The sequence below is a fragment of the Stegastes partitus genome, unplaced genomic scaffold (assembly GCF_000690725.1).
Source record: "Stegastes partitus isolate 25-593 unplaced genomic scaffold, Stegastes_partitus-1.0.2 Scaffold947, whole genome shotgun sequence".
Classification (NCBI taxonomy): Eukaryota; Metazoa; Chordata; class Actinopteri; family Pomacentridae; genus Stegastes; species Stegastes partitus.
The window spans coordinates 155,969-182,973 of NW_007578678.1; the positions used below are offsets into that span (position 1 = coordinate 155,969).

Below are 27,005 nucleotides of genomic sequence, written 5' to 3' on the forward strand. Positions count from 1 at the left end.
GGCTCCAAGTGACTTTCCTAATTGTTCAAATCAGGAAAGATTTGCTTTTGTCAGATCTGTACTAAGCTCCTTTGGCTTCTACTTTGCAGTGTTTGTGACTAAGTCTAGGTGTGTCAAAAAGGCCCTATTGAAATTGACTCAGAAGTCAGCAGCTGTAGTCAATCTTCATCATTTGTGAGGAGTAAAGCAATAATGCCATGAAGAATATTTGTTTACCACAGCTTTCTACATCACCAAAAGTTAAAATTGCTGTTTGTATAGCTTTGACCCAGCAGATCATATTTTCGGAAGACCTATAATAAATCTATCAAAGAACCAAAATGCATGATTACAGAAACTTCAATATTTGTAGGAATCATTTTAAACTCAAGACTGCCATTGATGTACATGGTCTTGACAAGTGTATGTAAACTTTTGTTCACAGCTTTGTGTGTCTGTGTATATATTTTATATGTGTAGATCTATTTTTAATGCTGTTTTTTTCCTTTTCTTTATTAGTCTCTGTTTACCAAGATGGCGGACAGTGAATCCATTAAGAAAATGTTGCGGTCTGTACTCCAGTCATTTAAGGACGGCGTGTCTATCAATAACCTCCAGTCAAAGTACCGGTCACTGTGTGGAGAGACAATCCCGCTGAAGAAGCTGGGCTTCTCAAACATGGAGGACTATCTCAGAAGCATTCCCTCTGTGGTGCACCTAAAATACCACATGGGTGAGGTGAGAATTACTTTAATTGATAACCTCAGCCTGACTTGGTGTGATTTTGCACACAAAGGATGTATGGCCTTTGATCAGCTTGTGTCTACACACGACTGAGAACCTCAGAGCTGTTTATTTATGGCTCAGAATATGTAGCTAAGTCTTAAGCAGTGTTCAACGTTTACATGGCGATGCATGTGTCCGTAAGTGTATCCATGAATCTGTTTCGTAGTTAAGGTGCTTTGCTGTAGTGTGTCAAGAGACGGCCCACATTGCAGAGCTGGTTGCCAGGCAGAAGAGCGCCAAGAGAGGTGGTCGCTCCAAAGTCGTCAACTGTGAGATGAGGTTCAAAGCTTCCAACCCTTACATGCTGAATGGTAGGAAATACTTGTTACGTAGAAGAATTTTGTCTCTTAAATCACAGCTCTGTCTTCGGCTTTTTTTCTACAGCCTTTGAAATACTGAGATATATATATGAAGTAGGGCTGGACCCAAATAGCCAACTAATCGTTCGCTGTGCTGGAATCGGGATATCGATATTGATCTCTGAATACCCCCCCCCATGACCGCTAACCTAAACACCTAAACTGATCTTAGTAGCCAAATGCTGCCTGTGTGTTCCGCCCACTTCCAGCCTGCACTTTCTCTATGCTTGCTCCCGCACTGGTCTTAGTAGCCAAATGCTGCTCCCCCATCAGAACGAATACCCACCCGCCACCACCGTGCGGCACCCCCAATTATTCAAGATATTCGTCATTATTTGGGGCCGAATATCCGGAGAACAGAATTTGCTATTCGGACCAGCCCTAATATAATAAAAGATGGGGACATAAACCTCCAAAATTCTTCCTTGTGATCCCTCATTGTTCATCAAACCTTGTTTTTATGTACTTCTGCATGATCTGCTATCCCACTTTCTTTCTGTTTAGCGGCACCAAGGTCCTCTCTCCGCCAGCCTGTTAGTGCTTCCAACTGGTCAGCAAACCGTTCTCGGAACCATTGTGGTTTCAGAGGCTTCAGTGCCCAAGGAGACTACAGGTAGACAACATCAGCATTATAGTTTTTGCCAGAAAAAATGAGAAGCAGTAGCTGCACATGGAGTCTGGCCATTCTATAATAAAAATAACCCAGGAAGTCAGGAAACCTAATGCGACTTGTGATGGTGTGTCTATTTGTAATTTACTTTGCCTAGTATTCATGCTAAGAAGAAATTCTTTGGTGAATTTAAAAAACTATGTTCTTCTTAAACATCAGGCGGTTGGACCAAAAGCTCAGCTCAGTCACCCCTGTTGAACACAGACATCCATTTCCTCAACCAGCTGTGAATGTCATATCTAACAGGTAAACGTACACAAAAGAAACTAAACTCAGCCGTCTCAATAATTTCAGACAATTCTACATTTTCAGTGTGTGAGTCATGGCCACACAGATGTATATGTTAGCATGCCAACCACACTTTTTAAAGTTGAAACGTTGCTTAGGGATAGTTCAATGAATGTATTACGAGAGGAGTTTAAATTACAGACTCCTGCCCGTTGTTTTGAAAACTGCTCACAATTTAGGCTCAACATATCAGCATTAATGGGTTTGGAAAATGCAACTATTCTCTGAAATTATTATATAAACTGGAACAACATGGTTTGGAAATGGTTGAGTAGACCACTAGAACAGCCTGTTGTGTCGGTTCTTTAACTGAGGCAGAATGTGTGAATTGAAAGTTAGCTTGTTGCTCTGAAAAGTGCATTGTGTTTTAAAGACTGCCGTGTTGCCAACAGGAAAGAGAAGAGCTTGGCAAATGGCACAAAGCCCAGAGGTAGGCCCTTATTGATTCGACAGCTTTTATTGCTTTTGAGGTTGAATATATTCAGAATTTTAGATTTTTGGGTATTTTTGTACAAATAGATTTTAATGTGCCATTTAGGCAGATTTTCCAATTGTTCTTTTAAATCAGACTGTAAAATATATTTTTGTAGAAACATGCAAGACACACAACACACACAAGAAATCTGCTGTTGATTCAAAGGCAAGTTTGTTAATAAATTGAGCTGTAGTTTTGCTAAGTATGAAGTCAATTTATATTAAAATGAATATAGATTAAAGTTTAACCACTGTCTCGGTTAAGTATGGCTATGTGTCAACTGACGGACTTGGAATGGACTAAAATCAGAGAATCAGAAAATAATCAAGCTTTATTTGGTCAGTAATGATTGTTTTAGTAAGTATAATGTATTTGTAGTATATATGAAGTTTGTAGTTCAGCATTCACCAAAATGTTCGACAATAACAGACAAAAGTAAAACATAAAATAGAGACACAATATTGCAATCGTAAAGATGAACAAATAGTAAATTAAAATAATCAATGGTGAGTCAAAACTGACTTTTAAGAAAGTTTTTTGGTCCCAGTAATGAGCCTTCTGGTCATCTTAGTTTTATTGCTTAACTTCTTCTTTTGCACTGTTTTTCAGATATGCCTCCTGAACAAGTGCCCAAATCTAGCCAACCCCAGGTACAGAAATAACTTCCTCTGTGCTTTCTATGCATTATATCCAAATTACATTCCTATTACAAAGTGCAATGCAGAAGATCGAAACTATTTTGGTGATTAAATTCCCACAGAATCAACATACAAACTGTGTCGCACAACACTGAAGTCACATTACGGGGCTTCCTTTAGCTGGGAATCGTAGTAACTGACTTTAACAACAGGGGTATGGCCAGAGGTGCAACATAATAGACATTGTTTTGTAATGCAACACAAGTAATCAATCATGTGAATCTCTCCGTGCAGCATAGTCTGTATGATGTGGCGCTAGTGCAGAGCAGAATGACTCAACTCCTGTCGAAGTACTGCAGTGGAATGTGGATGTCAAAACTGTCAGAGGTCTACGGTCTAATGTTCGAACAGAAGCTCCATCCTCAGGTGCTCATAGACGTGGAGGGGTGGACACACATCTGTCAGGTGAGCATCTACTAGCTTTTAACTTAATCTACAAATTACATCAGTGACAGTGCATTTGGGACGATGTGTCGATGGGTATTCTTTACACTTGAATAAAAAAATAAATAAAAAAATGAAATGCCGACTGCAACCCCTGTTAAGTCAAACCCAGTATCTTGTCATTAGAGAATCTTTATTGTTTATGTATGTCAGTAACATAAACATATTTTTAATAGTTTAATGAGTGTGTTTAGTTGTGTGTTGAAAAGCTTTGATTGAAACGTCAAATCTCTCTTTGTCATCTGGCTTCCACAGGTGGAGAAACCTCCTATTTCCAGCAGAGCTGATCGGCTGATCTACCCTCCTCTGCCGCCCAAGCCCCCTACAGTCCCTGTTAAGAGCACCGCCTCCCCAACAGCATCACAGATCAATTCAAGCACTGTCACCAAACCCACTTCTTTGTGCCCCTCCAGACCTGAACAGCTTGCTTCACATCTCCAGCCTCCTTCTGTTCTTACACCCAGACCTTTCCCGGCAATCCCCATAGAAAAGAGGCCTTTTCGTTTTCCTCCTCCACCGCCTGCAGCTGCCGCTTCAGACAAATGGGATTGGGATTATCCCAGTGTACCTACAGATAGGTACAAAGAGAACAACAAGACTCCTTCCTTAGCCTCTACCTGGACTAACGTTGCATCGACCAACACTTCTGCAGCAGATTCTAAATCTGGCCATGGCATGTTACCTCTGTTGAAGGTTGTGTTGAACCAGTCATTGAATTCTGCCTCTTTATGCCCCCCAAAAGTTGTTTCAGCTGAGGTGTGTCAGAGAGTACAGGAGCTTCTGTCCAAGTACAGCTGTGGTCTGTGGGCCCATGCTTTGCCTAAACTTTTTATGGACACATACAAGATGCCATTCCCTGAGCATGTACTGGACAACTTGTCTCTGTTGCTTGATATATGCACTGTGGAGTATCCCTTGCCACATGACAAACGCAAGGTAAGAGAATGAATTACACAGTGTGTGATAGGTAAAAACATGTACAAGTTAAGAAAGTCCAAAACCATTACCTTTGAGGGTCGTTTTTCTTATCCTCCCATGTGACACTTTCTCTTTTACAGGTAAAAAGTAAACCTTACTCTCAGACAGATGATAAATTGGAATGATGATTAATCTGGGAAAAACAAGAATAGTTTCCAACTGTTGTAATAATGATTTCCTCTAGTATCACCTTTAATTCTTCAGATAGCTCAAGGGCACCTTCCTGTTCACCTGTCTGTTACTTGTGTGTCTCGATGTGTTTGTTGACGATGTCTTGTATGGTCAGGCAATCCTGTATAACTCCAGCAGAGCAGACATTGAATCCACAGACGGCCAGGACAGCCAGCAGTACAGAAGCCATCCCCTCCCTAGTGGTTTGGAGGTTCTGGGTCCTGTGATTCCTCCGAATCTAGTTGTTCCCTCAGAGCAGTACTCCTCAGTACTGGTTACTGAGGCCAAGAGGAGCAGTGCTGTCACTGTAAGGTAGAAGACACGTTATTCATGGAGGTGTTAGTGTACTCGAATTTGTAACTGAATCTAAAAACACATTTTTAGGTACACACAACAGAAGAGTGGTTCACCTGCCAATGAAAAACTTCTGAGAATTATTTTGTAACAAATTTTCTTGTGAGTTAAGTGGGTGACTGTTAATCCTGTAGTAAACCAAAAAGTTCTTCGGTGTAGCACTCTTGAGCCAATGTAGACAGTGCTTGTTTACAACACATGCATCAAAATGCAAAATACGAGAAGGTAGTTTTATCAAGTTCCTGTTGAATAAGCTCCCAAACCCTCAGAGTAAATTTTTTAGATGACTAAAATTATTTTTTTTGTCTATCCACAAACATAAAAAAATGTAGATTTTAAAAAAAAATATCTCTAATTACGGAAACAGTGTTTTCTACCTTGAAAGGAAAATCAGTGCTCTAAATTTTATTTGATTATACATTGTTGCAAAATGTGTGTGTCAAACAGGAAGCAGCAAGAGTCTCATCAAAATAACAGTGGACTGCAGTTACACACTGTCTGATGCTGTTATAATACTAAATTTTTACATATGTGACCCATCTGCATGAAATCAGTTGCACTGTGCCTTGGGCGATATCCGAGATACAGCCTGAATTACGTTAACACATGATAAAATATTGCTTTTGGGTTTATTACTTAGATCGGTCCATTTAGTTGTTTTCTACATGTAGGTAACATATAATATCACAGAGTGTCATAATGTTACGCTCCATATTGCTGCCAAATACCGTTGGCGTGCATGAGCGGTAGCACCAGCAAGAAGAGGCAGAAATCACTTGTGTGCAGGCGCCGCGAGCAATGAGTCATTGTCAGCCAATCCTGTCCCATGATTTGCATCATGTGGTAGCAACATGCCGCTTTTGTTTATGCATAATAGCCCAAGGTGTAATGTGACTGATTTCGTGCAGATGGGTCACATATATTTAAAACTTTTCCACTAATACTCCAGATAGTATTATGTCACAAACATTTTTCCATCCATCCATCCATCCATCTTCTCCCGCTTATCCTGGGTCGGGTCGCGGAGGCAGCAGCCTGAGCAGAGCCGCCCAGACTTCCCGATCCGCACACACCTTCTCCAGCTCTTCCGGGGGGACCCCCAGGCGTTCCCAGGCCAGTCGAGAGACATAGTCTCTCCGACGTGTCCTGGGTCTTCCCCGAGGCCTCCTCCCGGTGGGACGCGCCCGAAACACCTCCCCAGGGAGGCGTCCAGGAGGCATCCGAAACAGATGCCCGAGCCACCTCAGCTGGCTCCTTTCGACGTGGAGGAGTAGCGGCTCTACTCCGAGCTCCCCCCGCGTGACCGAGCTCATCACCCTATCTCTAAGGGAGCGCCCGGCCACCCTGCGGAGGAAACTCATTTCGGCCGCTTGTATCCGCGATCTCGTTCTTTCGGTTATTACCCAAATCTCATGACCATAGGTGAGGGTTGGAACGTAGATTGACCGGTAAATCGAGAGCTTTGCTGCCTTGCTCAGCTCTCTCTTCACCACGACGGTCCGGCAACACTGCAGACGCTGCACCGATCCGTCTGTCAATCTCACGCTCCATCCGCCCCTCACTCGTGAACAAGACCCCGAGATACTTGAACTCCTCCACTTGAGGCAAGGACTCTCCACCGACCCGGAGAGGGCAAACATTTTTAGTGAACAATTTGCAACACTTTAATGCTTCCTAGGATATGCAGAATAATTTCAGCATTTTAGACAGCTTAACTTTAATGAAAACTTGAAGTAACAACAATAACATATGAACTGGATATTTTTGTTTTGTTTTGTAAAAGCCATATCCAAGTGACTGTTTTTGGAAGCCTGTCATGCATAGTTTTCTTCGTCTCCTCTCAGGTATGTAGGTTCGAACTACTCCCATGCTCTGGAAGCCATGGAGGATATCATGAATTCCTTCTACAGCCAAAGCTTCCCGCAGCAACCTCTGTCAAACCCCACTGTTGGCCAGCTTGTAGCAGTCAGAGAGGAGGATGGAGGTGATCTGGTCAGAGCACAGGTCATGGAGGTTGTGGCTCCCAACAGGATCAAGGTACCTTCTTTAGTTTGTTGAGAAGTTGTTTTTAATGGGGGGGATGTTAATTTAATTCACTGTACCTCTAGATGCCGAAACCCCAGAAAGTGTCAGTGGGCCAGGAATACTTTTTTTTTGTTTTTATGTTAGTTTTTTAAGGATTAATTCATAGCTTCTGACAGTTTTCATGTTAGCAGAGAAAAACATGGTGTAGCTACAAAGGGGTCATTACTTGCACAAATATAGACCTTTTGCCTGTCTGTCTGTCAGGCATACTACATGGACCATGGCTTCTCTGTGGAGACCAGTGGGAATAATCTGCTGGAGCTTCACCAGGACTTCCTCTCTCTACCCTTCCAAGCTACTAATGTTAGGCTTGCAGGTAAAATAAAAAGTTGATGAATTGACTGGGTTTTTATGCAATTAATGTCGATTAACAAAACAGCACCAATTATACATAAAGGCGAAAACATTGTACATTATAGGTCAGAAACCACTTATATCTCTGAGTCTTTACTCCTGTATCTTCCTGATCTTCCTCCTGTCAGGCTTAGAGGCATTCAGCTCCCATGCACTGGTGCAGTCCACTCTGGATGAGCTTGCAGTTGGAAAGATTCTGCTGATGGAAACATTACAGCTGTCTGAACAGAATGAAGTACCTGTGGCAGTGCTTTATGATACTTCACAGGAAGAGGACCTTAATATCAACGCTTCCTGCCTGAAGGCTCTGCAGGACAAGACCATGAACAACCCTCTGACTGTACGTTTACATGGCATCATGTTTGTTAGGGGCACAAGCTTCTTATGTGCTCAGACAATCGAATAGCAGTAAGGGGGTTGCATTAGATCTTTTTTTTTTTTTTTAACTTTTCTTTTGACATCATAACTGAAAGTTACCACTGAGTGGCGCTGTTGTATCATTGTCATAGTAGTCGCTTTTATTCTGCAGTAGCTATGTGTGTCGTGAGAACTTAACAGGCCTTCTTTTAGGTGGAAACAAAGCAGCAGCTTGTTAGCTGTCAGTGGTGCATGGATTCGTTTTATCAGATTCCTTACAGTGATCTCACATTATCTTTCTGTTGCGTGTAGCTGAATGTTACTTATCCGGATGTGAGTGTCACAAACGTGTGTGCAGACGGCATCATGTACTGCCAGCTGCCATCTCGGGGATCAGCAAGACTGAAAAAGTTACTTGAAGAAATGGAGGCCTACTTCATCTCCCAGGTAGACAACACTTCAGACTGCATAAAAGTATCAATTTGCCCAAGCATTTAAGTGCTGGAATAGAAGAAAACAAGATAAAAAATTTGCATTGAATGGGTTAGAATGAAGGTAGGATCTCCTGTATGTGTTGGTAAACCACTAAATCCCATCTCCTCTAAGTTTTTTTTAAATTCCCACCTCATTAGTAAGTGGTTTTGAGGTAATACTCGTTGCTACATTACACCAGAAGGTCCAATCACGTATGCTAGGAAGTTTTAGCGTAAGCCCACTCTTGCCCGGTGCTACACTGTGTGTGTGTGTGTGTGTGTGTGTGTGTGACTTCTGTAGTCAGAGTCTGCATTGCAGAGAAAAACATTGGAAGTAAACTATTACTGGTTGTCCATCACTTTACCTCCTAATGAATGAAAATGTATGTCAGTAATTGCTTAAAAATACTTTTTGCACTGTGCAACAGCAGGTCGTTATGCTTTCCACTCAGGATCAGACTATCATATATAATGTTGTATCTCCAGGTGTTGCCATTTCTTGCTGGGAAGTTGCAGTGTAAGAAAATTTTGGATTATTTAGTATCGCCTGGAGGTATGACTGCAGGTTTGCCTTCCAGTTTAGAAAAGGTGGTCATGAATAATGCAAAATTTCTGTAAATAGCTTTTGAAACAACTTGCTGGAGGACAGAGGGGAACCTGGGCTGAAGGAAAGATGAATTTAGAGAAATCCAAGCAACTTTTGTAAATAACATTTCACATTTTTAAAATTGACAATTTTTTAAAAAAGACTTGGTCCAAATGAGTCATTATACCTGATCTTAAACAGCTCTGTGGAACATGTTAGGTTTTATAGAGAGGGTATATGGAATACAAGATGTCTGTTTAGTGGGCTTTGCAGCAAAGAGAGAGGCCCAAAAACTGAATTAGCACAGACATAAGCAGACAAGCAAGGTTTTACAGTCATTGAGATGTTATATGATAAAAGCAGGAAAGGTTTTATATCTTTACATCAAGCACAGAGTTGCAAACACAACACACACATGTTGCAGCTTATGCCACACTCCAGTCTGTGATGTCAAAATAGCTGTTTTGCCTTGATAACTGATGAAAAGCATCCATTGGCTGACATCCCTGGCTGGGTTGCTGCAGCAACATAAAAGTTAAGTAATTTCTCAGTTCTAACGCCTACACTGTAATCTGAATTTTCTAACTTCGATACCTAAATAAATTAATTGGCCCCCTGTGTGCTACACAAGTAGCATCAAATTCTACTTGAAAGCACTTAGTTTGGTTCCCAAATACATTTCTACTATTTGAGGTCATGTCTTCAAGAATCGTCTTCAAATGTCCCACCTGGGATGAGACTTTGATCCCTTCCAAGCTAATGCTGTAACAGATGATGCTCTGAATGCTATACCGTGAGGCAAGTATGTCATAGCCAGGCTTTCATTGTGTAAGCTAGCTCAACAAAACTTAAAAAAGGGATCTGTATCTCTCAGAAAGAGTCCTCACAAAATGAATTGGTAAAAGTAGATGCTTCTTACAGCCGATTTAAATCCAACAACGAAAACTCTGGCTTTAAGCTCAACATACCTCGCTAACCCATTCATCTTGTTTCATAGTACAGCCCACAGTTGTTCCCTGGTGTTTGTTTGATATCTGTTCCTTTCGCAGATAACGTTCTCTACACTTTCTGTGTTTATTGTCTTACATAACTCCAGTTTTTCTCAGTAGAACGGGAGAAGCTTTTTGTAATTGTTGATGTAATCGTTCCTACTAGATGACATCTGATTACCTGGTGTCCAGACCCTTCAATGGCAAGTTCTGTCTAGCTCGCTATAAAGGAAAGTGGGCCAGAGTGGAGGTAGGATCATTAAAGTAATCAGTAAATCAGTAAAAGCTTTGATTATTTTGGTTATGGAGTATTGGGACCAGACAGTTTTAGGTTTGTTTTTTTTTTTTCTTTGGCATCCAATCACATTCTGTTGCTTTTGTTTTTTTTTTCAGATCACCAGCATGTATGACACCAGAGTGATGGAGATCGTCTTTGTTGACTTTGGTGTCCCAGCAACTGTAGAAGTCACTGATCTTCGAGAGATCCCCCCTCTTTTTCTGAAACAGCTCACCCTCATTCCACCACAGGTCAGCTGTTTGTGGGTGTTTGTTGCTGGGTTTGGGAGCACATAGACCCTAATCTCAAACCAGCCCAGTAACTGAAGTAGCATCCTTTCCTCTTGAGAATGATTCAAAGCTTCCGTCTGTAGTACTACAGAAAAATTTGAAAAATACCTACTTTAGGATTTGTGGACAAAGAAGTCAAACAGATTTCAGAAAACACTGTCTATGTGAAATAAGGAAGTTGGGGATTTTTTTATACATGCAAATGTGAATTGGCTTTACAGCAACTTGTATTGTGAGTGTCAAACTAGTGGCGGAAACAGTAGTTTTTAACACAAGTAAAGGTGCATAATTGTTCTCCCCAGGCAATTAAATGTCGCCTGGCTGACCTCACTGTTCCAGAGGGAGACTGGAGCCAAGAGGCTGTTCTGTGGTTGAAGGATGCTGTCTTAGGCTCTGAAGACTGTAAAATGAAGGTAATATCTGGACTACAGTGAGAGTGATGATGATTACAAGGCCTTGACAAAAAGGTTTTCATAAGAGAACTGCCTGATAAACTTAGATGTGTACGTCAAGGTGCCAAAACATTGGGACCATTTACAGATGAAGCAGATAGTGTTGATTATCTCATAACAGTGTATTGCAAAGTCTGGGATGTATTAGACAGCAAGTTGGTTCTCACAGTCAGCATGCTGGATGTGTAAGAAATAGGAAGGTGTAAAGACTTGAAGGAAATGCCAAAACTTTATGGTGAGGTGACTGAGCTGGGTAGCTGGGTAGCTCCTTGGGGCTGTGGCTCTGTTTTTTCTACCCTATTTTCCTCATTCTAGATTGTGAAATTAGATCAACACAAAGGGGATAAGTTGGTCTACATGTACCTGTTCATCGGCAAAGACAGTCAGGAACTGAACAAGAGCTTCAACCGTCAGCTGGTCCAGTTAGAGTTGAGTCGGAAAGTCAGCAGCACAGGTAATGCCGCACATCAAAAAAAAACAAATTCACTCTGGGTCTGAGACGGTTCCCACCAGCAGTCAGTTTATTTTTTGTTCTCTAAACTACTGTTATTACACTAAGGTCACTACGTTCTTTCGGATTTGTATTTAAAATGAGAAGGTCAAAATGAGATTTAGGTACTAAATTTCTGCTTTTGAGAGTGCTTCACGTGTAGCTGTGTTTTCCAAATTTCTAGGTCTCTCTGCTCTAATGGAGAGGTTGACTCTGAAAAGCCCAGTCCCAAACACCACTGTCAAATCCTCAGCCCAGCCATGTCACAGAACTGAAGAGGATACAACCACCAAAACTAGGATGCAGCCACTTTCAATGCCTCCTCCACTGGAACTCCCCCAGGTGGGTGAACAGAGGATAAACTTTGTGTCGGGGCTTGCTTAGCATGTGAGCAAAATAGATGTAAGTGTAAAAGCTTCATGTTGATCAAATCCACACCAGAATTTTGCATTTTTGTTAATCTCTATAATAATACGTTTTCAGCATATGTGCATTTGAATGTCTCCACTGTCACCGAGCTTTAAAGGATAACTTAGATGTTTGGGTTTTTTTCCATGAAAGCCAAAAATCATCAATGAATTGATCTTGCTGACAAGTACTGTGTGTGTCTTCTGTATCATAGAATCCAGTGCTGTCTACGAACTATGAAACACACAAGTGTGCCACATAGTTGGATTGGTCTTCTTGTTTTTTCTTTATGAAACGTTTTGGGCGCTGTAGTTTATGTAGAAACTGCTCCGTATAATACGAGTGTTGCCTCTGGAGAGTTGACCCTGTAAGTCAGGAATCATTGTGCATGACAGGTAGCTCAGTTTACCATTGTTGACTGTTTCACTCATTCATTGTGCTACTTATCGCCACTTGTTGGCTATGAACTAAGATAAATGTACAGTGTCTGGTCTATATATGTGTGATACACAAGAACACTCATAACAATACTCGTATGACCTAGAGCATTCAGTAGAATCACCGAAATTATCCCTTAAAGCTGCTATTAATTGTTTTGTGTTTGTCGGCTGTAAGCTACGAAGTCAAACATACCTCTGCTGGTATTATGGCATAAGTTGTCTTACAAGCATGTATGTATAAGTCGTGGAAATTTGTAATTTAGACTTCTAGTTTGTATAACCCTTGACACTATTCATTCTAACATCAATTCATCGTAGACTTGACTGTATCTATTTTTGACGTGCAGTTTTGGCTGCAGAATAACTGTACGTACAGAAATAGTAGTAATAGAAAACTAATTTTACAGCACAAACAAACTTTGAATAATGTACACCTCGTTGTTTTTCTTCCCTCCTTTCAGCTTGGCCAGAACATGGACGTGTTTGTGCCAGTGGCCTGCCACCCTGGTTACTTTGTGCTGCAGATGTGGCAGGACATGCATAAGCTGGGGGTTTTGATGGGGGAGATGATGCTTTATTACAACCAGACGGGGAAGACCAACACAGTCCCGAACATCCAGAAAGGAGAGGTGTACGCTGCCAAAATAGACAAAAGGTACGTGATTACTGTGTCAGATGCAAACCTGATTGTTGGTTAATAGACCGATGGCCACTGCAAAGGGTGTGCCGACCATCCAGATTTGTCACCTTCCTCCATCACATTACGTTGTCATGGCAACACATCTGTAGACTCACTATGGTGACACTACTTAGTCAAAAACACCACTTCATAGTTAAACCACAAACATTACATATTATCCTGTAGTCTTGAGCGTTTTACACTGATACATTTACAGAAGAGGGAAAATGTTTGTTGATGCACTGCTGTGTGTTATGATATTGTGTTCCTATTAAATTCACACATGTGTTATGTAGGGATATACTTTGACAAAATGGCTTGTAAATAAATCCTGATTAATGCCCTAGAACTTTTGGTTGTGTGCACTTTGAAGGTTATTCGAGATCACCTTTCTATCCTGGTCTGTCACCATGAAGTGTTGAGCAAACTGTATAAACAACAGGTCGCTATTATCAAATGATTGATAATTTAACTCATACCCATCTCTACCTAGTTGGCACCGTGTGCAGGTGAAGGCCATTCTGGCTAACGGCTTGGTTTCTGTCTACGACCTGGACCACGGTAAACATGAGCTGGTCAGTACTACTCTCATCCGGCAGCTGATAGAGGAATTCAGACAGCTGCCTTTCCAGGCTATTGCTGCACAGTTGGCAGGTAATTTATTCTCTTGCAGTTTTATGGGCTGATATGCATTGAAGTAATATTATCGTATATGTAGATGGTTATGGAATGAAAGGCTATTAGAAAAATTTGTTTGGGAATTAAGCACTTTTCAGACAGTAGATCAACATTTAAGCAGCTTTTTTGTGTACCAGAACAGTTTGGGGCCATTGATGTCAGTTATATTGTGATACTCTAACATTCAGTAATTGCTTACATACTAGTTGTTTTGTCTTATTCTACAGGTGTGACACAGCGTCAGTGGTCAGAGGAGACCTCCATGTTGTTCAGAAACCACGTGGAGAAACGAGCGCTGGTAGCCCAGGTGGAGAGTGTTCAAGAAGGGTCGGTGGTCAAAGGTGAGCTGTGGGCGTGCAGGTTGACGGTTTACCTGGTGGACACCACAATGGAGGACAAGGACCTTTGGATACACATCATCATGGCTGACATAGATGATGAACTGTCTTTGGCTGCTTAGGATGTGTCCAAAAGTACGGTGGTAAATGAACCAGAAGCCAGACTCCTTTAATGTTATTCTAAGTTGAACAAACAGTGTTTTTTTTTTTGTTGTTCCCTTGAGTTAAGTCAAATATTTGGAGCATGTTTTGTGTTTGTTATCCACGGCCTTCCCCACCTATTTAATTTGATGTTTGCTGTGCCTTATGCATGCAATGGTGTTGGTCAATTTGCACTTCTTTGTACATGTAAATATGTTTTACAGTCATACGCCAGCATAACTTGCATGACTGAAACAAATAAGTTGTAGTATTTGTAGTGTTGTTAGAACAAAAAGCTGGTCACAAGCATTTGAATTAAAAACATGGAGGTGTACATTGACTTAAAGCAGATTACTGTCAAGTTTAAGTTCGAAACTGTGCATGGCTGGGCCGGTGTTCTGGCAATTTGAGCTGCTCTCTCAGCAGTAAACCAGCACAACAATGTACCTTTCAGTATCTGTTTTGTCAAGCCCAGAATACCTTTGAAAATAGGAGCATGGATGGGTGAAGCGAAATGTAGGTGTTCTGTCTGGTAAAAAAAAAAAAAAAGAACAGAAACTTCAAAGATGAAAGGGAAAAAAAAAAGAAAATCTGGAAATTTCCTCTATCAGGAAATGTGTGTAGGACCTACCCGCACTAGATTTGCTTTCAAAGGTGTTTTAGTCGAATGACAAAACTAACGCAGTGTGCTTGTTTTTTTCATAGTACTTGTTGTCTGACTGTGTCAATGTTTATTTTATTTCACACAGAAACAGTCATGTTTGCTGTATAGTTTAGTTTTCCTCTTGAATCCATAAATATATCTGGCTAATGCTGCGTTACGTCTCTCCATATATATATATATATTTTTTGTTTCACTCCACTTTAAAGTGTAGTCCCTTTTCATATTAAGATTCGACAGAAAAAGATGAAAGCACAAAAAAATGCAAAACACTGCTAAAGATTAAACCTGTGGTTTGGAGCCCCTTTATTGCATCAGCAGATAAACAAAGCAAGATCTTCCCAGTAAACTGCCCACATAGCCACATTTACATAAAAAGTAAAGGTTAGAAAAAGCTCCAGCAGAAGTGCAGCAGAACTTTTTTTTTTTGTCTTTCCTACTCCATTAATTATCTTGCAGCTCCCTGGATTTCTGTCATCACCTTTTGATGTAGAACCACTGGACTATAACACAACTTCACATACAACTAGAACTAGCCCGGCCTTGAGTATTTACACCAGTGCTTAACGCTGTTTGCTTGAAGGCTATTATGTAATATAGTCTGGGGGTGATTTTTTTTTGTTCAGAATAATCACCAAAAGACTCTTGATGCAGATACTGATTATACTTATACAAATGAAAAGTTGTTTACGTTTTTAAGAATTTTATATTGGACCTCCTGGTAGTCACCAAACTAACCTTAACTACAGTAAACTCCCATCAAATTTGCAGTGAGAAGTTGCCTTGTATCTACACCAATCAAACTAGTGACAAATTCTCAACTATTGAGTTTGTTCCTATCCTAATCAGGTGTGACTGTTTAGGACAATGATCAGATTGTGGGACCAGTACACAAACACTCCTTTGGCCAGTGACTACTGTCACCCAGACACCCCAGTACAGGAACCCTGCTCAGCCCTCACAGTAAGGTGGGGACATCAGCTAAACTGAGTTTATTACCGAACAAGTTTCTAATCGTAAAATAAAGGCCATCTGTAAAAATGATTCGTCCAGTTGCTAACTGTCTCTTCACCAGCACCCTTACGCTCTAACTCCAAGGATGCTTAATGAACACTTTGGCTCTTGACAGCTCCTTCCATTTGTAGCAGTTATAGATGCTGGATTTGAGCTGCAAAATCACCTTAAAATGCATCTTTATGACAAAATGCTGGATGCTGGCGTGTCAGTTAGGACTGTATTCAGGCACTTGATTGTAACTTCATCATTTGTCTTCTTAGAAATAGTTTCAAACAGCTCTGGATTGACGTGTCTGACAACTTTAACCCCGTAACGTCTGCCATCTTCGCCAAATCCTTCAGGAAGAGTGGGGCAACCTCAACCTGAGACTGAAGATGCTGTTTTGTTGAGGGGTAGCATTTTATTTTTCAGAATTTAAGGGACGAAAAACAAACATTTAAAAGTAAAAGACTGAAGGAAAAATATGATTTATTACTTTTGGCGTCCAATTGGTTTTATTCCATCAACACTTTTTGTTCCTTCAAGTTAAGTCAGATTTCTACAGCATGGTTACTTAGAAATAATTTCAGGTGGCTCTGTATTGATGTGTCTGACAAACCTTTTAGGGAACTGGGACAACCCTTTTAATTCTGTGCATGATGAAACAAGGCATTGACAAATCATTACTGACTTTTGGGGAATTGACAATTTTGCATTTCCTCAACAAAATGGCTCATCTCATGCATGCACCACACTTAGTGGTTTCATGTAGTCCATTCTGTTGTAAAGATGCCTTTTGGAACAATACATGCACATTCTCCTGTTTTATAAAGAGTGGATAGAGTTTAAGAAAGCATTACTTGCCACGTTTATGTTTAGTGTGTATAAAGATAAGACATTGGGTGTGTGTCCGATAATGGGCGCAGCTGCACTTCATGACATCACTGGAGTGACAGGGCAGCCGTGTGTGGGGGAGGAGGGTGAGGAGGAGGATCTCTTCCCCATAAGTTTACTTTGCCCTTTGCGGGAGATGGGATTCAGCCTACGCAAACCCACCGAGACGCGACCCGGGACGGGAGAGGAAACTCTGTGAGAGCGCTGAAATCTTAGCCGGATCGGCGGATTATCTGCGGGACATAGACGAGCTGCTGTAGCGCACTTTCTTTTTTGGAGGATTCCGCCGCTTTGTGCGCCTTGCAGCGGAGCGGACGTTTCACTGCGACTCCAGGCGGCTCCGAGAGGAAACCATATCTGGTCAAAGTATTCGTTGCTGTCACCCAGCGGGACCGGCCGGCTATAAATAGCTGCTGGAGGAGGTACGGAAATTAATGCAAAAATCACACTGTGAGCAGTTAAACAGTCAAATTAGCCCAGATCGCACGTTTAGGTTAAAACAGTCAACAGTTAAAAAGAAATTTTAAAAAAAATGGACTTGTGGATGATAATTTCCCATGAAGCCTTTGAGAATAAACAGGTTTCTTAACTTTTTAATTTCAGCTCCTGCTTTCCTTCATTTTGGAGAAAACTTTATTGGCTGTTTCAAGGCCTTCTGCAAGTCCTCATACAGAAGACCTGCACAGAGACAGAGAGAGGTACTGACACTGTTTTCATCTTAGTAAGTTGCTGCTTGGAGGTCCCTTCATTGTTGAATAAGCTTGTATGGTCATAATTAAGCTTAAATTTAGGTCTTGCATAATGAGGATTTCAGTCATCAAGTGCAGAGAGATGCAGCAGTTGTCTGCTGACATGTTCCTCTGTGACCTACTTGCATCACTCTTTATTATTGGAACTTTTGTTAGAAGGTTCTGGTTTTACTTGTGGTTTGGTTAAAGCACAAACCTGCATGTTGTGACTTTAAATCTTATGTAAGTTCTCTACTGGAGCTGTTTTTTTTTTTTTCCATGAACTTCCTGATCAAAAACTTGTACAAATACATTCAGAAGTTTGTTTTTCTCCTCTTGGTGTAATAATTTACCTTAACACTGATCAGTGAGATAACCCTAGATAAAATCAAATAGGACATTTTGACCTCAGCAGAATGCACCAGTGGCCTGACCTCTGGTCCAAGGCAACACATGAGCTGTTAGGCCTCTCATCACACACATCATGATATGTGACTCCTTACTGGTCCCCAAAGTGGAGAGTAGCAACGCAACCACAGACACACATGAGTTTAGTGTCCTCAAAATAAAGAACGGGTTAATTTATTGTTCAGAAAAAGGTTTTTAGAATGAGAGAATGGCTAGTCGATGGATGATTTCATGCTTTGTTTTGATGCGAAATGTAAATCCACCTTCATTACAGTCACAGCAGAAAGCACACACTGACTGTCTTGCGGCTTATCTCTGCCACATGACGCAGCTGAGGAAAGCCGACCAGTTGTCTCTCAGCTGTTTTCTGCTGGATCATTTCAGAGACCTGCGCGACTCTTACGACTGCAGAGTCTCATGTTAGACACCATACAAGTGGCCTTGATTCCTCTACGCGGAGACAAATAGCGTTTAAAGTATGAATATCAAGGGGTTTTTTAACAGGTTATTTGCCCTGTTGTCCAGGGTTTTTGAAGATACACTGCTGTTAAATTTGTCAACTGCAATCACCTTTACTTGTTTGAATCTTTATGGATCCTGATATTGTAGCAATAATTGTGTTTTAATTTGAATCTAAACCTGTACAATAGTTCCACATCTATGTGCAAACTTGTGGACGAGGTCGTCTTTGCAACGCAGAGATGACAGCAATAGATCTCAGACTCGCTAAAGACATTTTAAGTGAAGTGTTCACATGCCACTGTCGTGTATGCTGTTTGAAGACATTTAGCAGGAAGTTGCCAACTGAAACACCATAAAGCTGCTGTCGCCTCGCTGCCTGTTCTGTTTTACGCGCTGATTTATTGGCTGTACGAGGTTTTGGCCTTTCTGAGAGCATGTGTGAGTTTTACTGAAATGTTTCATGGCTGAAAAGTCACGGCTTAACCTGGGTTTATGTTTACAATGAACCTGAAAGATTTAGTGGAGAAATTCATGTTGAAGCATTCTGCAGAGGGAGCTGACTCGTTGTTATAAAAGGATATTTGAGTTTTGAACCTTAGCTTCTAGTTTTACTCTGAGAAAGGTTGTGCTCATGTAAGACCAGTTGTCATATAACTTCGCCTTCAAGTTTTATCCACATCTGACTTGATTAATGATCTTGCATCAGTGCGGCTATTCTTAGAGGCAGGACAGGCCAAGGGTCACGTCAGATGATTCTGACTTTACGGGGTACGTTCGGACTCAGGTCAACTCTGCTTGTTTTTCCCCTTCTGCCCAGTGAATGTTCTCTAATGAAGCAGAAGCTTGTAGAAGCGATACAGGCAGTGATCTGTTTGATATCATCAGAGCAGCTCGGCATCTTCCAGCGGACCTGCAGTGCTATTTGGAGCTCAGCCCAGTTCTTCATCTTTGGTTTTGGAAACTTGTCTTGTCATGGGGCTTAGAGAAAGAAGAACAAAAGAACGGCACGCTTGACCCCACCTCTGAGGAGAGTAGCCAAAACACACTTGCTGACATACTTAAGATCAAAAAGAGAAGCTTGCACCCACATTTGTGCTCCTTGAATGCAGCGTTTTCTGCATTGAAGCCGGTCCTGAGCTTCAGCTGAACATTTTCTGCCTAATTTGACAGCATTCTGGCCGTTTGATGCAGGCTCAGTGAAGTTAAAGTTAGCGCTGTCATGTGGACGCCCATCAGCGGCAGCTCAACACATGTCAGACCCTGACCCGGAGCTTTAAGAAACCAGGGATTAGAGACGGCGCGTATGCAGAGTGTTTCGACCCACAAATGTTCCGCTGCAGCTCGTCCATCATCAGTCATCTGGTTCCACAGAGTTAAAGGGAGAAAAACGGATAACGCGTCCTTACTGCCGTCTCAGAAAGAGGAGAGGAAAAGCACATTTCTGAACAAGATATTTGGTTCATCCAGGGTTCAGTTTTACTTTTCTGCAGAGCACTTTGAGAAAAGAAGCAGATGCTCTTCTGACACTGCTTAATAGCAGAGAGTCAGTTACAGGATATAACAGTGAAAGGCAACGAAGCACTGACACGTCTCAAGTAAATAGGTGAAACCTTGTTGAGCCTTTTTTTTTTTTTCTTTCTGTCTTGCCAAACATATTTTGATGACACCTTGTATATTAGTAGATTGCCAACTCCCAAATACATCCCACAGTCACAACAGCCTTGTAACGGTCTTGGACTCTACGGAGCTGAACCTGTCAGCACATATAGACACACAGCACCAGCAGACAATAGATATTATATCATTAGCACGCATCAAACCGTTCTTTTTGACCAGTGCTTACACAGTCAGATAGTATGTAAATTAGTGTAAACTCTGAACTAACACCACACAAACAACCTGGTATCGATGTCTGGTTTCTTGTTTTGTCAGTTTTAATCTACAAATCTAATTAACAAAAGGAATTCTCTTTCATCTGATCTAATTTTAAATCCAGAACCCACAAATAAACACCAACAAAACCGTGCTGAATCTAGATCTCAGTTTCCAAGAGGGTCATTCCGCTTCAATTCACCAAATACCCCACATCTGACCGTCTTCTATTAGAGAGATTTTTTTTGTTGTTGTTGTTGACTGGGTGTAAAATCTGGAGTCATAGGTGACAGTTTTGTATTTAAAAACTCCTGAAGCAGGGAAAGGTCATTTTTGCGTTGTTTTCTTTGCACCAATCTGTGGAGCAATGTTTGATGTGCCGTAACTTGAGAAATAATGTAGCTAGAGTCCTGGAATTTTGCAGGCTTATTGATATCTACTTCACTGCTTTAATAGAATAATACAAACCAGTAAGATGATGGTGCAAATTTGGTCAAAAAATGTCAATTTATTTATTTTTTTGTTGATATTCCACCAACCTTTGGGGAGGGTTTGTTTCACCCTAATAGGAAACAACACAAAAATCAAAAGCTAATGTTACCCATGACCCCAGATTTTACACATATTTTTATTTAATAACATACCAATTCACAGAAATTAAAACTGGACAAATATGAGAGGATTAGGTGTGATTTTTTTAAAATTTAATTTGGTGAATTAAGGTGGAAAGACAAACAGACAATTAAAGGAACAGTTAACATTTTGGAAATGCACTCTTAGTTGTAGAGAGTTAAGAGACAATTGATGTCATACTCACATAAGTCTGTTAAATAGAAGTTGGCAGCTAGTTAGCTTAGCTTAGCTTAGCTTAGCTTAAAGATAAGAAAGGGGGAAACTTTCCAAAAATAACCAAATCCACAAATCTGCACCTGAAAACGTATTAATGACAGCACAAAAACAAAAGTATACAGTTTTACATTTATGCGCTGCACTGCAAAGTAGTCGTACCCAGAATGTCAAACTTCTGTGAAAGACCAACTACTCTGAAAAAAATCCAGCTGATAAGTTCAGTTTGGCTGAAATGACACACGTTGCCATATCAGGAAGTTAAAACGATTCCTCCTCCAGCTGTCCAAATGCTTCCAATTTGAATATTAGAGGCATGTGAACTAACACTGTGAACCTTCAGCAGTAAAAACCTCATCAGATGGTCAGTGCTGTTTATGTTCTACTAAAAGCATCCCAGCTGAGACATTTCAATCAGGAGCTATGAAAAACTGCCAAACAGTTTACGACGTGGCATCAAAGATGAAAAGCCATTTTCAAGACAAGAATATATTTCTCATCGTTCTGTGTTTTTGACAACTGCTTCACGAAAAATGGGCAACAAGCAGAGAAATGTGATGATTTAGTGCATCTGCTGCTTTTTTTTTTTTTTTATTCTGAGAGCTATTCATCTGTCTTCACCTGGTGCTTTTGCCTCTTTCAGGTATCTTGCTTTTCCAGCAGCGCTGAGGGCACTTGGCTGCCTTTGCTATTGTTTTGCCCCTTAAGCTGGGGGTCACTGAGGTGAGTAGATGCTCACTTTGTCTATATCTGCCTTTTTTTTTGCCAGTTTTTTTTTGCTTTTTTTCCCCCCTGAACCTTCAAACATTACTTTTTTCTTGCTTGTTTCCATCAACAGATTGAATTATCTTCTTCTAAGACTCTCCAGGCTCCTGATCTCCTTAACTTTTTTCCATTTTCATTTGGAGGGGCTGCTGAGGTGAGGGAACCATTTGAATGTCTCTCAGCACAAAGTCTCGATCCTCCGAAATCTAAACTTTGCACAGAAAATAATAGATAATAATGATCCAAGCAAAAGTTGGGTTTAACTTAATTATAGAACCTCAAGAAGGTTTAGATCAATATTAAAAGACACTGTGAAAATATTGTCTGAAATCTGAAGATATTTGACAAAGATATCTGTTTATTTTTTGAAAGCTTTTTCTGCAGTGGACCATTAAATATTACTGATATTTTATGTCCAACATATAACCCAACCAGCAGTTGTGTTTGACTTTTCTCCGTCGGCCCTTTTGTAAAAAGACAATATTTGCGTTTCCAGGCGTGCTGTCCACGATGTCGGTGCTGAGGAAGGAGATGGAGAAGTACAGGGACATAGACGAGGACGAGCTGCTGAAGAAACTCTCGGAAGAAGAGCTGCAGCGGTTAGAGGATGAATTAGAGGAGCTGGACCCCGATGTAAGTTTATAATATACAAGTCCACAAGGAGCAGTTGCTGTCAGTATGTTGGTGTCAGTGGAGAGTTATGGGGGCATACGGGCCTCATAGACCCCCCGATGAAACCTACTGCAGCGCAACATACATCACCGCAGCTACATGGTGTTTTCGTTTGAATTGCCGTTAGCTAGTGATTTCGGTTTATAGCCAGTACAGCTGTGCAACACGTTTTAATTCTCTTAAACATACTCGTGAGTGAGTGGTAGTAATGGAAATTATGCATTTTGGCCTCTGGGTACTGTGTCTGCAAAATCAGCCCATCAAATGTCTGACACAGGTGAATGAATGAATGAATGAATGAATGAATGAATGAATGAATGCCCTTTGTTGTCATTATAAGGTGTACAATGAGATTGGAGAGCTTCTCCTATTTTAGTACAAAAAAACAAACAAACAAACAAAAAAAATAAAGTGCAAAATTGCTCAAAACAAGATAAAATGCAAAATTGCTCAGGTAAATATAAAGATAAAAATGGATAAACATATAAAAAGAAATTAGAGATGTCAGAAATATTGCACTAGATGATGGATATATACATACAGATTATGAATATTTACATACGGATGATGGATATTTACATCCTGCACATAGTGGAGGAGTCTTGTGGAGGTCGAGTGGATATTTTATACGTGAGAGTTCATGATGGTGATGGCTCTCGGAAAAAAACTGTTGGTTGGGTAGAAAAATCATAACGTATGCATAAGGCAGCCTTTTGTTTGCACTGTTTATTTTTAACAGCATTTCTATGATATCTTGAAAAAAGCAAGCTTCAATCTTATTATAAAAATAATCCCTTCGTTAAGATAATACATAATGGAGTAAATGTTGCTCCAATGTGTGAGTGAGGACCATGTGAACTAAGACAACTGGGATAAATTCCAGAAAATATTGCAATGCTGCAGAAGGTTTGCCACCATTTTTACCCAGTATTTCTCCTTTTGTATTGTCTGCAGCTACAAAACATCAGTAATACTCGTGCTTGCTTTCTGTCGCTTTTTATGATGTGTTTATTTCTGCATTGGATGCGACAGAACACTCAGCGATGCATCATAGGTCGAGGTGCCGACAGCAGCTGTAATAGCTTTCAGATGAATGTCTGTCTGCTCATAAACAGACTGGAGTCCCCCCTCGATGCCAAGGGGATGACTGGAAGGGTATAATGTGAAGGACTCGGTGTGTGTGTGTGTTAGTGACTCCGATGCCAGCTGTGAATACTGCAGGGACTCCATGACGTAAACAGAAGAGCCAGTCAGAGGCGGTGTGTGTGTGTGTGTGTGTGCATGCATACCTTGTTTGTGGCCGTTTATGAGGGTCACCTGTTACACAACAGTAAAGTGCCCATTTGCTCTGAAACGTACTGTAACTTTTCCATCAAGGCTTCCCACATCAGTTCCAGGAAACCAGCTGAAAAAGTTTCATCATGTGAGGGAAAACAAATTCCTGCCAACTGTACTGTTATTGTAGAAAGATAAATTATCGGCACTCATCAGGAGAACATTTTGTGTTTTTAGTACGCACTGTATCGCCTCACTTGCACTTGGCCCAGCTCGTGTTGTTTACTTCTCTAAGACACCATTGTTTCATCCTTGTTGCTGTTAGGTGAGCTCTGACATTCATCACGTTTTTGGATTAGACGTCTAACATTCAGTTTTAATCGTGCTCCAATGTTGTAGAAAGCGCTGCAGTAATGTTGTTGATGTTGGTCATGATGATGATGATGATGATGATCTACCTTAGAATACCAGTAACATTTCTCAAATCTTGGAAAGTCAGTTGTACAATTAAAAAAAAAAAAAAAAAGGCATTTATCACCGACCCACAGGACTTAAAGGGAAAGTCAGCCAAATTTACACATCATGTCTTTTGGAGGGCTGCAAGGTGGCGCAGTTGGTAGCACTGTTGCCTCGCAGCAAGAAGGTTGCCGGTTCACGTCCCGGTGGGGGCACCGGAATCTTTCTGCGTGGAGTTTGCATGTTCTCCCCGTGCAGCGTGGGTTCTCTCCAGGTTCTCCGGCTTCCTCCCACACAGTCCAAAAACATGCTGAGGTTAATTGGTGATTCTAAATTGTCCGTAGGTGTGAATGTGAGTGTGCTTGGTTGTCTGTCTCTAAGTGTAGCCCTGTGATAGACTGCTGACCTGTCCAGGGTGTCCCCTGCCTTCACCTTAAGTCGGCTGGGATAGGCTCCAGTCCCCCCGCGACCCTAGTGAGGATTAAGCGGTGTATAGATAATGGATGTCTTTTGGAATACAACTGCATATATGAAATAAAGTCGTAAGAAGCTACATACACTGATAAACTCACATTACGCTCCATTTCCAGCAATAAACGGCTAACAGACAAAGTTAGTGACTAGCTGTAAGCACAGCTAGCCTGAAGAAGCTGGTGGAGACCAAAAACAGAGAAAAAAGAAGAGAGCGTATTGGTGTGTTGTCAGAAACTGGAGTTCAAATTAGTGCAAATGTTGCACTGTGTCTGCTGGACTAAGAAGCGAACAAACCTAGTTCACCGTATCAATCCCAAGTTGCCAAAACATATGTTGCTGCAGGTTTTTATGACGATTTTGTCACGTTTTACTCACTCTCAGATCCTAAAAGTCATCTCCTCTCGGTCTCGTGCTCATGTTGCCATTATGTCTCATAGATTATTACTGTGGCTGCTGAGAGGAAGAGGGACTCTCATGCCGTTAAAAATAAAACGCCTGGTCTGAGGCCTGCAATCTACGGCTGATATAAGTGTGACACAAACAGCAGTGATGTCGGGATACAGAGTAGGTTCGCTGTGCAAACCCTTTGGCATGTTTTTAAAAATTGTTTGCTGCATTGCTAATATTATTCCTTGGATGCTTTTAATTAGAGGTGGGCAACCAAACGCAGATGAACAACAGTGAAAGGCAGAAAGAGGGACGGAGCGAGAGCGAGGCCTCCGGGTGCTGAGAGGAGAGATAAGATATGAAGCTATAAGTAGCACTTTAAAGAGCTGAATGTTGCTTTAGGTTGAAAATAACTCGGTGTGCAGTAATAGTCTGGGAAATTTCTCGGTCCTGTGTTGGCCTGATAGGGACTGATGTGGGAGCTGCATTAACCAGAGTAAAGACACAGTACCGCCAGGTCTGTATTTACCTTCCTTTGATTCAGTATTTATTGATTTATGATGATGAGTAATAAAACCTTTTATTCGACATTCTTCTAAAATGCAATGCACAGTTTTTCCTCCTTGGTGCTGAGCATAATTCAGTTTACTTGTCGATAAACACTGTCCATCTACAGTGAGTTATCAGTGTCCATACTGTCAGTCCCTTGAGAATGAAAGGTGTTCTCTGAAGATTTGCCTTTCCACAAACATCTAAGTTCTGATTCAGCACCATCAAGCTAAGTATCACAGTTCAAATCTGACTTTTCAGTCCTTCAGCAGCTCACAGAATCTGTTACGGAAGAAAATACATGGTTTATGCTGGTATAACTGGAGTAAGTGGACTTGTTGCTAGTAGAGAAGTCTAAAGCCATGCCAGCACTTCTGTGAGGATGTATTTAGGCACAGATATGAAGGATTCTCCTATGGGGCACCATGCACATTTGGATCAGATTCTATCCGTCTGTTAGTTCACAAAAGAAGAATTTTCAGCCTCTTGATGATCACTCGGATAAATTCCCTAATAATTAATGAGTCATTCCAGTCTAGACCATTTAGTCCAACACTGAGCAACACCGGCTTAAAATTGAGACTTTCATGACACAACACCTGTGACGTTCTTGCACAACACACACTGGCGATATGGGATATATTTCTCTAATATGTGGTGCAAATCTTTTACATTTAAAATCTCCATCCGTGTCTAGAACGCATTGTTGCCTGCTGGGATGCGACAGAAGGACCAGACCAAGAAAGCACCGACAGGAACGTTTCAGAGAGACAACCTGCTGGCACATCTGGAGAAACAGGCCAAAGAGCATCCTGACAGAGAAGACCTGGTGCCCTTCACTGGGGAGAAGAGAGGTAGGAAGGCCTGTTGAAATCACTACGCTGACAACGAAACCATCAATTTAGTCTGTTTTTCAAGCAAAACAGTCACCTGCTTGGGGTTTTTCTAGCTTCTTAAATACGAGTAGTTGATACTTTATCACACATTGAATGTATTTTAATTTTAAATCACTGGTAAGACAAAAGACATTTGAATGAAATTATAAAAGGCGTTTTACAATTTGCAGCTTTTTTTTTTTTTACAAACAAAATTATTATTAAATTTCTGAAATTTTCTGCAGACTGTTAAAAAAATAGAATCAATGTCAGCTGCAGTTGTTTAGAAACTGATCTTGATGATAACAGAAACTGTCAGATAGATAGATAGATGGATGGATAGATGGATAGATGGATGGATAGATAGATGGATAGATGGATAGATAGATAGATAGATAGATAGATAGATAGATAGATAGATAGATAGATAGATAGATAGATAGATA

The 27,005-nt window shown here is 40.9% G+C and overlaps 2 protein-coding genes across 4 annotated transcripts in view; both read left to right on the plus strand.

Annotated features, from left to right (window-relative positions):
• Positions 1–513: 513 nt before the first annotated feature.
• Positions 514–14,961, plus strand: tdrd7a (tudor domain containing 7 a). The gene is given in 23 exon segments (XM_008294204.1): positions 514–717; positions 932–1,076; positions 1,629–1,737; positions 1,954–2,020; positions 2,165–2,174; positions 2,456–2,504; positions 3,318–3,351; positions 3,490–3,660; positions 3,955–4,132; positions 4,382–4,635; positions 4,964–5,160; positions 7,047–7,239; positions 7,492–7,603; positions 7,770–7,981; positions 8,311–8,445; positions 10,213–10,296; positions 10,440–10,574; positions 10,916–11,026; positions 11,381–11,567; positions 11,740–11,897; positions 12,865–13,058; positions 13,576–13,736; positions 13,988–14,961. Coding segments are annotated over 23 exon segments (3,333 nt in total). The 3' UTR covers positions 14,221–14,961.
• A 1,951-nt stretch (positions 14,962–16,912) lies between these two features.
• tmod1 (tropomodulin 1) overlaps positions 16,913–27,005 on the plus strand; it is a 22,305-nt gene continuing 12,212 nt past the window's right edge. For 2 of the 3 annotated variants that reach the window (XM_008294206.1, XM_008294208.1), the window contains exons 1-6: positions 16,913–17,212; positions 17,394–17,488; positions 21,750–21,829; positions 21,945–22,025; positions 22,368–22,504; positions 26,382–26,538. In XM_008294206.1, the coding sequence (XP_008292428.1) occupies positions 22,382–22,504; positions 26,382–26,538 (280 nt within the window). In that variant the 5' untranslated portion in view covers positions 16,913–17,212; positions 17,394–17,488; positions 21,750–21,829; positions 21,945–22,025; positions 22,368–22,381. The remainder of the gene's footprint in view (positions 17,213–17,393; positions 17,489–21,749; positions 21,830–21,944; positions 22,026–22,367; positions 22,505–26,381; positions 26,539–27,005) is intronic. The other variant, XM_008294207.1, reaches the window with a different exon arrangement.